At 51.9% G+C, this 12,680-nt stretch overlaps 1 protein-coding gene across 1 annotated transcript in view; it reads right to left on the reverse strand.

Annotated features, from left to right (window-relative positions):
• Positions 1-12,278, reverse strand: part of Atp2c2 (ATPase secretory pathway Ca2+ transporting 2) — a 57,316-nt gene extending 45,038 nt beyond the window's left edge. The window contains exon 1 of the mRNA XM_057753708.1: positions 12,186-12,278. Coding sequence (XP_057609691.1) covers positions 12,186-12,278 — 93 coding nt within the window. The remainder of the gene's footprint in view (positions 1-12,185) is intronic.
• Positions 12,279-12,680: the final 402 nt, after the last annotated feature.

The following is a 12,680-nucleotide window of genomic DNA, read 5'->3' on the forward strand; positions in this document are numbered from 1 at the left end:
ACTCATGAGGAAAAGCCTCCATTTTCCTACAACAGACCCAAAGGACATCTACGGTGGAGCCTCAGGTCCTACACACCTGAGAGGTGGTCGCTTAGAACAGCCTAAGTGCAGTAGAGAGGAGGGGGCAGATATTATAAGTGCTTTTCAGTATCAAGGAAAGTTTTCTCAATGCAGCAATCCAGGCTACTGTGGATATAGATGGGCCAGCCACTTGCTCAGAATTCAAATTCTCGTTCCCTACTTGCCTATCGGCACCAGCTCCCATGGGGTAATAGTTAATGCTTTGGACTCTGAATCCAGCAATCGGAATTCATGTCCCGGTGAAACCTGTTCTTCAAGGAAGAAACCTGGCCAGTCAGTCATCCTCATCCAATCAGACCATGAAACTCAATATAAATGGGTTATCCATGCATGCTTCAGCATTTCCGGGGGCATGCTTCACCTCCCTTCACCTGCCTATTGGGCCTCCCACAGCAAAGCCTATGACTTTCTCAAATCTTGGTGTGTTGTCCTGTGATACCAACTCCACAAGAACATTCAGCCATGACTGCTGAGAGAACAGCTTCAGCTGCAGCCTTGGGTCACAAGGGGCAACGAGCTCTTTCCCAGGCTGCAATGCTGTCTAGAGTATTAATGTGCATGTATTTGCATGTGCGCGTGTGCTCATGTGTGAGAGAGTGTGAGTATGTATGTCAGTGTGCAGGAATGTGTCTGCATGTGTGTATACATGTGTCTAAGGCCTAAGGGAGTAGCCAGCTCTCAGCAATACACACCATGACTCACCCACACAGTGTGTTATTCTCGAGGAACAGCACGGTCAGGGACCAGAGGACACGGCTGGGCTGAGTGGCAACCAACACATAGGTGACAAGACCGCTCACACACAGGGAGTTTGATGACTCAGAAATAGCCTAATAATCACCAGTAACTGGTGTTCACAGCGAAGTACTCAGGGAGCGGGCGTGGGCTGTTAGGGATTTATTGGATTGGAATATACAAGTGTGTATGTGTACAGACACAAACTAGATAGAGACTGGCAGTCTATGGATGTACATACTCCTCCTCCCACTAGCAACGGCAAACCTAGGTTTTGTTAGCTTGTTTCTCAACACAGTGGCCCAAGCAAAATGCATATCCAGGAGCCGGGAGCCAGGAGAGATGGTGGAGATTAGTGTAGAATTTCTTCCTAGCTCAGCAGCCTTACCTGATTCTGGGGTAGGCTAGCAGGGCTCGGAGGTCTTACAAAGGGTCTTTCACAAGTCAGATCTGGGCATCTAGAGCAAGCTGAAATGAACGTGAACAGAACCAAACAGGAATGCGTGAGTCCACACGGGTGTGAATAACGTAAAGGCTGGGGAGAAAAGGAAGCTTTCCCTAGCGTGGGCAGCTAGGAAGTGGCTGGAGAGTGGGGTTAGGAAACCGCTCAGTGATGCTTGTAGTCTGTCGAGCATCACCCAGGCAGGCAGAATCAAAAAAGTAACACACTAGTCTCATCTGAGGATAAGAGCTGCCAGCACCAGCGATGGGACAGACGGCCTTACAAGGACACTGGGGACACGACTCAGTTGGTAAAGCGCTGGCTGTACAACCATGAGGATCTGAGTTCAGTGCCCTCAGCACCCATGTAAAAGCCAGGCACGGCAGTGCCTATCTGCAATCCCAGGGCTGGGGAAGCAGAGGCAGGTGAGCTAGCAGAGCCAGCAAGCTCTGAACTCAGTGAGAAACGGAAAAAGTGGAGAACAGAGGGAAACACCCCACATCAGGCTCCACACACATGCAAGCACACACACAAACCAAACACCCCCTTAGGCTTCTCAACACTGTGCAGAGTGTGGGACTCAGCACTGTCCTCCGTGAGGTCCCACAGGAGAATGGAGCCAGTGGTTACCTGAGGAAACACCAGACCAACCCAAATCAGGGAAACATTCCATAGAGTGTTAAGCTTGGAATCTAAGAATTTCAGGAGCTTCAAAGACCAGGAAAACCCGAGGCACTATTCCATATACAAGGGACAAGGAACACGTAACTCCAGGAGGTTCCAGACCTGGGTGAGTCCATGCATCACATGAATGTACCTGTGGCCGAGTGGTGGCCTGTGAGGGCTTCACTGTGATTAGGAACGAATGTCTTCAAGTGTTTAGGGGCAGCACATCACCATGTAACTTGTGCCCAAATAGGGGTGGCAAGGGAGAAGGTAAGGTGGTCACGTATTTACTACAAGGTCCTGATGAAGGACATTCAGTGTCTGTATGGTCTGCTGACAGTCCCCTTTGTAGCTACCAACCCAGCTTACATCCACTGAGCACATCTGGCCCCACACAGCTACCAATTCTGCCTGCCCTGGCTCCCGAGTCTAAGCAAAAGGCTAGGCTAGCTGGTGTTGTGCAGTGACCATTTTCTTGAAGGGGCAAAGGGTATCCCAGGATCAAAAGACTTCACCCAGGACACAGTAGACGGGTTTTGTGTGAGAACTGAGTCTACCTTTCTGTTGGTAAGTAGACCCTCCTCTTCTCATCCCTGCCTCTCAGACAGAGCCGGACATTCATCTCACCCTTTCTCTGGGTTCAGTTGTGCAAGGTGGGTTCCCTTAGAACCTGCTGGGGCCTGTGCAACAGGAAGTTGCAGGGCCTGAGCCGAGCCCGGGATGATAGGAAAGCGGCTCCAGGAAGTACCACTCCCATGTTCCTGGAAGCAGAGTCACACCTCTGGTTTCAGCTACAGGTTCTGCCGGCCCATCTTGAGGCCACTTCTGTGGGGCTCATTCCACGTGGCTAGCCCGATTCCTCTAACCATGGGAATAATCTTCCCGACTCTTCCTGCTATGCCAAGGACCTCCCCATCGGCAGTATCTGACCCCGAAGCTCGGTGATGTTAGGCCTCTGACCCCAGATCCCTGGCTGTAGCAGCTTGGGCTGCTGGGATCTCCTGACCAGGAGGGCACAGGAAGGCTCACTGGATGACTCACTTGACAGCTAGTCCAAGTGCCAGGGGCTGTTTGCATACAGCGTTTGAAAGAGTCTGTTTCAATAGCCCAAGAGTTTAGCCAGCAGCCTCCGACTTCCCTGGCAGGCTGTCTTACTCTAGACAAGCGCCTAACATTTTGGAACCTTAAGTTGCCGGGATTTTCTCTAAGGGTTCCAAACAGGAAAAGGAAAACCAGCTAGGTGGGGGCAATGTGTGCCTAGCTACTAATGCTGCAGGGCTCAAGGGAGGTGGGTGGGGGGAGCCCGGGGCAGAGGAACTGGGATGGCTCTCAGCAGGTGGAGAAAAGATACAGCCAGAGTTCTGTACCTGCCTATAACTAAAGAGGAACCATGGGGACGGGAGAAGGTGGGGGGGGGGGGCTTTCAAACATGAAGGTCCCAAGTTCTATGTCCAGAAACCACATTTAAAAACAAAACAAAAAGTCAAGCAGGGTTGGGGAGGAGGTGGGTTGGAGGCAGAGACAGGGGCATGGCTCTCTGTCCAATCAGCCTAGCCATGCCAATGGGAGAGAAAAATGGTGTCTGAGGAATGAACTCAAGGTTGCGGCCTGACAGCCACCCAGGTGCCTGCACCTGCACGCACTGCCCTCGGGTGGCACCCTCAACGCTTCACTCCTTATTCAGTAGTTAATCACTATTTAATGATTTAAATATTGAATCCTATATTTAATCACCCTCAGGAGGCGCCTCTGATGTCCATAGTTTATCCCATTGTACAGAGGGCAGGTTCAGGCCTGGGGACAGGAAGACATTACACAAGTTCTCACAGGGCCAGGTATAGCGGTGGAGTCTCCAGGAAAGCAGCCTGGGTCAGAGGATTTTGTGATGTATCCCATGACCTTCAAGGGCAGCTCAGGAAAGGACCAGAGTGCTCCTGCACATCACAGTGACAAAACAGCAATGCCTGGGAGAAAAATGGGGCCAAAATGTGTGGTGGGGGTGAGGAGTGGCCCTGTGCCCGTGGAGATTTGCTGTACGTTCATGAAGGGGGAAAAAAGTTACAGGTATGCAAAGGGAAGGACATGAGGACAGATGTAGACAGGGAGAAGGTAGAAGGAAAGAGAAGGGAGCGGAGTCATATTCAGGCCCGAGGGTGGGAGTGGGGGGCACCGAGGCAATAATTAATAGCAGTGGACATGGGCAGAGAAGTCAGGACACGCAGAAATTTCACTACATTGACACGGGGCACGGACTGGGGACAGCTCTGAGAAGTCTTCAGAAGCTAGAGGAAGAGTAACACGGAGGGGACCAGCCCACAGGGCTTCCTGGGGAGCATGAACATCCCACATCAAGGAAGGGGAAGACTGGCTTAATTTCCCAGTCTCCATGGTCTGCGTGGTGTGACCCAGGAGTGTGTCAGTCAAACGCTAATCTCAGTTCTTGGCACCCCACTCCTTCCTCCAGGAAGTGTCTGTGTGGCAGCCCAAGCACCAGGCTTTGTCTGTCTGTCAGGCACCACCCTCCCTGGTGGGGGGCCTCTCTCAAGGTACTCCACAGCAGGACAGGCATTGTGCTGACCCAGAGAGGGAGAAGCCCTAGAGAGGGAGGACACACAGGGTGGTAATGTCTAACCAATGAGAAGCTGATGATCCAGAGCTACCACGGCCAACTAGAGCCTAGACCGCCAGAGTTGCCATCGGTGCCCGTGTCTGAGGTCTGGAGCAGGCCAAAGACTGTACTCTCACAATCTCCCAGGGCTGCTTGGAGTCAGTGCAGACTCTTGGTCATTCCATTTACTCTCTGTGGATACTGAGGGAAGGCCTATGTGGGCTCTGCCTAAAAGCTATGAGGAGCTAGGAAAGGGGCAAAGGGAGAACCCGGAAGCCTGGGAGGGAACCTGACTTTCTTTGACTCTTATGATAAGTGTCTCCTCACACAGTAGGACACAAGGACATGCCAGAGGAGGCACATCAGCCTCCTTGGCTGTACATCAGGAAGGGGAGGACCCGTCACGTGCTACAGTTGAAGATTCGGGTCAGGGTGGCCTTGAACCAGGACTCTATCCCTCAACACCCATGAGACTCCCAATTTGCTCTGTCTAGAAGCAAAGACTTACACATTCTGGGGAACAAATGAGCGGTCTTGGCGGTCTTGTGGGTGATACACAGGCTAACCAGGCCACATACTCATGGCTGTTCAAGAGAGGTCAGGTACAACACTGACTTTGGCTCTGGAAGTTTGCAGAATCACAAGCCATGGGCATGTCTTCCCTGTCTACTCTTGATTGTGCTTTGCTGGGCTCCCTTCCCTCCAGTGGGTCAGCAGAAGGTTCTGGAAGAGCCCTTGCAGTAGCACAGTTTCTGCCTAGATGTACAGACAGATGAGGGCTTAAGCTAAGTTCAAGTACTCAGCAAACTCCATGGAAGGCAGCGCATTTTCTCATGATGGCTCCTGGAAGGAGAAAGTGACTTCAGGAGAGTTTTCCATTGGGGACTTAGAGCTCGGTGCTGCATCCCCTTCCTGACCGCTACCTCCCCAGCCTTGGGATATGGCTTCTCTACAGGCAGGGCTTTAAAAGAGGTGACTGAGATGAAGCAAGCTCACTAAAGGTGGTTCATCAGGTTGGAGTTCTTAGGAGCTTGGGACATAAGATACCCTCAGAGGATGGTGAACAAGCAAAGGAAATGATGCTCTCTGGCTCAGGAAGAGCCAGCCACCAATGCCTCCGTCCCAGACCTCCAGTGTGAGCCACAGCGAACTGCAAAGAAATAGTACCTCCTCCGAGGGAGGGGTGGCCCACCTCAGGGCAACACTGTTGAACCCCTCCCCAACGGGGTACTGTAGATAGGAAGCAGGCAGGAAACCAGAGAAAGACCCCAGCCCTCTAGCTGTGGAGGCCACAGTGGCCACAAAGCCCCACTGGACGGGGCCACGCCTCCTGCTCTCACTCCTAGTCTTTCACATGTCAGAGGCCCTACAATGGCGTGGGTGGGTGGGACGGCTCAGTGAGTGACGGCCTTTGTTGTCAAGTCTGATGATCTGACTTGAGACCCGTATGGTCGAATGAGAGAATGGATTCCTACAAGGTGTCCTGTGACCTCCACACACATAAAATAATTTATAAATGTAATTAAAAACATTACAGGAGCTGCCCAATGCAGCCTGAGGCAGCACAACCACTATTGTGCTTCAACATTATTCTTCCCCTTCCGCTTAGCACACACCACTACTGTGCTTCAGTGTTACTCTTCCCCTTTCTCTCAGCACAGGCCACTACTGTGCTAGCCATCTTGATTTATATTCAAGTTTGCACCACACAGAAGTCTAAGGGGACAAAGATCTGTGCTCAGCTTGGGGCTGGGTGGCTTTGCTTGTGCAGGGTTCCATTTCCCCTTGCCTACCATTCCCGTGACTGTGGCCACCCTCCCTCTGGGGTCTCTGCACATGCCACATAGGTGCAATACTAGGAAGCAGTCAGAACCCATGACAAGGCCACTGAGATGGCTGAGGGGGCCAAGGAGCCTGTCGCTAGCCTGATGACCAGAGTTCAATCCCCCAGGTCCCATGTGGTGAAAGGAAAGAATTGGTTCCTGAAAGTTCCTGTATGTGTCATGGCATGCATGGCCCCTGCCCACTAATCACCTTTTTAAAGAAACTGAGGCTGGTGAGATGCCTCCGTGAGTAAAGACCCCTGCGCTGCAAGCTCAGGACCCTTATAAAGATGGAACCAGCTCCACAAAATTGTCCTCTGACCTCTACGGCTGTGCCCATAGCCACAGTAACCAATAAAACAATCTTGTAAAAGCCCTGACAATAGAAGCAGGAAAACACTCTCCTCTGTGCATAGGGATCCTGCACTTTTCTTTCATACCCAGTTCCAGGAATCAGGCAGCCAGTTCTGCTCTCATACCAAACATAACTACCTTGAGCCGAGCCCCTTTCCTGAGCCACTTACTCCCCACAGTCCTTCTGGTATTGACCCAAAGTCATCTCTGTCAGGAATCACTGGGAGTAGGGAACCCCAAGAATAGCAGCCTGCATCCCCCAAACCATCCTCTTCCCACTGGCACCCCATGCGACAGACTGGGGCCAGATAGCGCCCCCACTGACAGTCACCTCATCCAGTTACTGCAACCCTTAGCCCTTGACCCTGCCAGGGTCACTGGCCAAGGCCAAGTTCGTCCCAGTTAGGAGGTCCCTGGATGTACTTTCTGCTGGCTCTCATTTTGATTGGTCATTGTCAGGGTAGGAGGAGCGCTTAAACACTTAAGTCTGTAAGCCACGCTGCTCTGTGCATGAGACAGACAAGGTCCTACCCTGGTAGAGGATAGGAACAGACTACACCCATCATCTGGGGGATGGCCTTGTTTTCACTGAGAGTGCTTAGGACCCCCAACCTCCAGTTTTACACACACCCCCTGACTCACACCCAACACTTCCTGGCTTCATAGCTCAGACTCTTGGCTTCTTTACCCTTCGGGACAAGATTTGTGGCATTAGGACTAGACAGATTCCATGGTGTCATCTTCATATTGATTCTCCAGGACCTTCAGGTTTCCTGAGAACTTACTAGCTTGAATCTGTTCCAGTGATTGGCCTGATAAGCACAGACCTGGTGGCACCAGGGACAACAGTCTCAACACACCCTCTTAACAGGAGAATGGGGACACCGCCTATCTCAGCTGGGGACTCTCAAGTGTAAACCACGGTGGCAGAGGCGAGAGGGGCAGCCAGCTGCAAGCAGGTGCTTGGCATGAATCGTGTCTTTGTGCACAGTTCCCTGCCTGCCACCAGCAAGGAGCCCTGGAGTGAGTTATAAAACACAGCAGCCGCAGAGAAGAGACATCATCTCTACAATCCAGATGTTCCTCATCTGCAAGCAGCCAAGCCGGTTCTGCAGCTGTTGGTCACAGCCTCCTTGCCGCCAGGTGTCATGGGCTTAAGAAAGCTCACCTTAAACTAGCCAGCTCCTGCATATCGACATCCCATTCTGCACACACATTCTTGGCATGAGCGTGCTCAAAAACTCCAGACTCTGAGCCCAGAAACAATAGCATCAGAGGAAACATCACAAAACTAGGGAATTCCCGAGCAGGTTCGTGTGTGTGTGTGTGTGTGTGTGTGTGTGTGTACACCCTTTTTACTTTGAATCGTTTCAGCTAAAGAAATCATCCTCTGTTTTCTGTTCTCGGGGGCGGGGCAGGGTCTCATGTAGCCCAGGCTTTCCTTGAATTGTCTATGGAGCCAGGGATGACTCTGAATGTAGATCTTCCTGTTTCCACCTCTGGAACGCCAGGATGATAGGTACGCACCACATCTGGCTGGAAATCTTCCTACTTTTCCTACTAGTGTGGAGGGCAGCCTGGAGGAGCCCCTAGTTACCACCCCTGACCCCTAAGCAGTGTCATCCCTTCCCCGTGGATGGGGACCAAGTCTCGACTTTCTCCACAGAATTGCAGAGGTACGGTGGAAGTCATAAGCCCTCACTCTCAGGATAAGTGACAGCTGTTCTAAGTCTGCCTTCTGTCACCCGCAGGGTGCAGCCTGTCTGCTGTGCAACAAGGAGCCCCGTGGAAAGGACCATGTGCCAGCAAACAGGCCTGCCACAGCCGAAGTGCTTAGAAATGGGTGCTCCAGGGGAGGCCCCAGCCCTGCACACAGTGTGACCACTACCTCGTGTGAGAACTTGAGCTAGGAGCACTCGGCTGCACAAGCCCAAGGGCCTGTTGCAAGCCTGGGACAAAGCGTATTCATCCAGGGATGGAGAACCAGCAACCATCGAGCATTGTGAGCTAGGCCTTGGTCTGCTTCAGACCTGGTTTAAAAGCAGCTTGGCTCTTCATACTTACAAGCCTGTGGCCACAGCGGAGCTGTGAACCTGTAGCTCCTCGGATTGGCTGGTGGGATGTGAGTATGGATTGAAGTCACACCTCAGTGTGAATTGTTGAAGATGGCAAGAGGTAGAAGGTGCAATTCTTTCCTCTAACATGCCCACGGATTGGTGGATTTTGAGGGGTATGGGTCAATCTCAGGCTAAGACTATGCGTGTATAAGCTATGTGGTGGAAGACAGAACCCAGGGCCTTGCATGTGCTAGACAAGTTCAGGTCTTTTTATCTTTTTAACTAATCTTTATTTTTTAATGTAGATAGGTGTTTTGTGTCTGTGCACCATATGCCTGGAGTGACCCCAGAGCTCAGAAGAGTGCATGGATCCCTGAAGCCGGAATTACAGATGCCTGTGAGCTGCATGTGGGTCCGGGAATTGAACCTGGGTCCTTTGGAAGAGCGACCAGTGGACTTAACTGAGAAACCATCTCTCCAGCCTGCGTGTCAGGTCTTAAACATGCAAATATCTGTGTGTGTTTGTTTTGCTGATTCTCTAGAGCCTGGCATTTTTATGAATATGTGCACAACTACCAAGTCCTGACTTAAAAATCATTCAAAGGTCTCCACTGCTGCAAACAGAAAGGCCAGATTCTTTCAGACAAGACTCCTGGGGGTCACCTGTGCAGCCTGACCTTCTCCTCATGCTGGGAACGCTGCCCAGCTCACTCATCTTTCCACTCCTGTTAATCTCAGACATGGCTCCCTGCCAGCTCCCACACTCAACAGTGAAGGTCAACTCTGCCCTGCTTCCGCCCACCACGATGGATGCGTAAGGGTGGAAAGCACGTGCACGTTTTCCTCAGCCCTGGCCAGCACACAGCAGGTGCTGGAGTATGGGTTGAATGACGAGGTGCCCACTGCACGTACCCATCGGGCAGGACGAGTGGGAGTCACACCCACCTCAGGAGCAGCCTCGAGGGCAGAGATGGCACCTGGCCTTCCCAGAAACAGGAATTTCTAGTCAAATGTTCGCCTACTGAGCAGGACATCAGAGAGAAGCTTTGGCGAGCATCAAAACTAAGAGTCTTTCAAACACTTTGGTCAAGTGGTCACCCTGGAGACACAGCAAGAAAAGAGCTAGCTTCCTAGTTAGGGCGCTGAGCTTCAATTCTGCCTCCACACCTGTAACTGGACAAGGTCCCCATTGCCATCTCAGCCTCTTGTCCCCTTCCAGTCTCTTTGACTTTCTTCTTCAGCACATCTGAGTCAAAAAGACCAGCAATTAAACATCTCTTCCACTCTCTCATCTGCCAGTCTCCTCGGTTCCCTTTTGTGAATTTGTGAACACCTTGACCCTCAGCACTGGTCAAGATTGTCCAGTCAACACTCAACAAGAACTAAACGGCGCCTGCCTGGCACACTGGCCCTCTTCTGCTTCAAAATTGCCATTAAGTTCATCTGGAGGCCAAAGACCTAGGAGGGGACCCAGCCGGTCTCAGGACTGATTCCTCTCACGGCTGTGTGTGCTGGAAGCCCACCAGCACCTGGGACACAGCACACACCAAGTCAGGACAATCGCAGAAATAACACCAAAGCAGACAAAACTTCCTTTCCAAAGCATCTTGGCTGGGGACAGAGTTCCAAGCCCGGCAGAAAGCAGTGTCTCCTCTGGCCTTCTTCCCTTACCTCATTCCCAGGGACTGGTTTTTAGTGTGCTGTTTTGTTCCTTGGGGTACTGAGGATGAAAGCCAGGGCCTTACACATGGACCCACCACTGTGTTCCACTATCCCAATATCCTGACTAGGCACCCTTACTGCATACCTTGTGTTTGTAAGATCAGCTTTGGAGACAGCACACTTGCAACAGCTGGCCTTTGCTGAGAGCTGTCAGTATTGCTGACCTCCCTGTAAGTCACCACGTGCCCAGGCTCCCTCACCACCATTGTGCTGCGGGGAACACGACCAGGTGAGGAACACACCTGCAGACAGGTTGCCTTTGAGCAGCTTAGGGGAACGAAGTCCACCTGTTTCAGAGTATCTCCATGCAGGTTACGCCAAACCCACACCTGTGCACTCTCAAACTCCCCGATGACAACCAGCTACGCATCAGGCATACTCAGGGATACCCAGCCGTGTGCAAAACATCAAAAGATAGAAAAAAAAAAAAACAGAAAAGGACGGAAGGAAGCAAAGCCATCTGTGTCAACAAACTCACGCCAACCCCGTTAACAACGCATTATAAACATGTAAGGACACACTTGGCATTAGCAAAGGATTATGGTACACCGCTAACCCACAAGGCTGCAGACAAACATGGATGGGTTTGAATCCTGCCATTCACAGCCCTAACACCAGAATTCTTTCACTGACACTGACGCTGTAAATAAATGCATTAATATTTAAGAACCATGCCATGGAATGTTCTGACTATGGCATTCTTTGGGAAGAAATAAAATCGAAATGTTGCCAAACATTTTCTGTCATACAAAACAAATTTAACCTGGAACACCCCCCCACACACACACACACACACAAATAAGACGGTATTTGGGGGAGTTGTTACCCAGGGTCAAGCATGGGAGTTCTAGGTGTACCATGGGCTTCCAGACCTTACAAAGCCAGTGCAGGGGAGGGACCATGCTGGGCCACCAGCCCACTGCTGTATCCTAACTACTCCATCAGAGGCACAGAAACAACTTTTATGGTTGTTGGTCCTGGAAAGAAATTCTCAGGCCTGCAGTCCTGAAGAGCTATCCTAGAGGGTCCCCTGGAGATTCAAAGTCACCATACAGCTCGGAAGGGCTTTTTTCTGGTTGCTTTTTGAAACAGCGTCTCTCTACATAGTCCTAGCTGTCCCGGAACTCACTATGTAGACCAGGCTGATCTCCAACTCACAGAGATACACCTGCCCCTGCCTGCCAAATGCTGGGATTAAAGGCGTGTGCCTGGCTTTTAAAAACCACACTGATGTAGAGGAAAAAAACCTGATAGCCTTACTGAGTTATTTCAATTTTCACGATTAAACTTGGGCAAGATTTTGTGGGGCTGTTTTGGGTCTCTACCCCGACCCCATTCCCCTTAATTTCAGCAGCTTTTAAAAGTCCATACAATTGCCTGTGTGTGCAGAGGCATTTAAATCCCCTAGAGTCAGAGAAACCTAAGTTAAGTCCCTGGCTAGGTGGCCTTGCCAGCTGCATGTCCTTAAAGAACACAGGTCTGTTTCTCATTACTGAATGGGCTAGCCTACCCAGGTGAGTTCTCTGCCTAGAGCTGGGTCGAGCTGATTCCTTCAAGCCAGCTTCTCAGAGTCAAAGGAGGTGACGAGTGGAATCTCAGTGCCCAGCGACACATGGGTCCCGCGGGTCAGATGCAGGATCCCAGGGGACACTTGTGGAGTCTGATCCCATGCCTCATACCGGATCGCTCAGACTCACCAGGGTCTCTACCTCGTCCCTCTCCAGAGCCTTGTACCGGTGGTCCTGACCCAGGAAAGCCAGTTTCTGCAGAAACTTGAGGCGTCTCCCCATGGTGAACGTGTGTCCAGGCTGCTCCACGGCCCGGCGTGGGGCGGGTCGCAGTCCCTGCCCGCGTCCCTGGGGCCCAAGCGAGGCCGCGGCTGCTGCGCGCCCAGGCTTCCCGGGCGGCCAGGTTGCCCGGGAGCTGTCTACCTAGTCCCCAGGTTAGCTCCGCCCCTGGGCAGGGCTGCAGCAGCGCCGCCCTCTGCACAACTGGCCCGCCCCGGCGGCGCCAGGACCCTAAACTCTCAGACTCAACCTCAGGGGCTCTGTAAGGACCAGGAAGCAACTGTGTAGTCTTAGAGCTGTGGTTCTTGTCCAAACCTGCCAGAGCACAAGAGTCACCTGGAAGGGGGAAGGTCCTGAGCCAAAGTCTTACAAGGGGTAGTGTAACTCGGGGCTAGTTACCTGGCT

This window comes from Chionomys nivalis, chromosome 21, assembly GCF_950005125.1.
Source record: "Chionomys nivalis chromosome 21, mChiNiv1.1, whole genome shotgun sequence".
NCBI lineage: Eukaryota > Metazoa > Chordata > Mammalia > Rodentia > Cricetidae > Chionomys > Chionomys nivalis.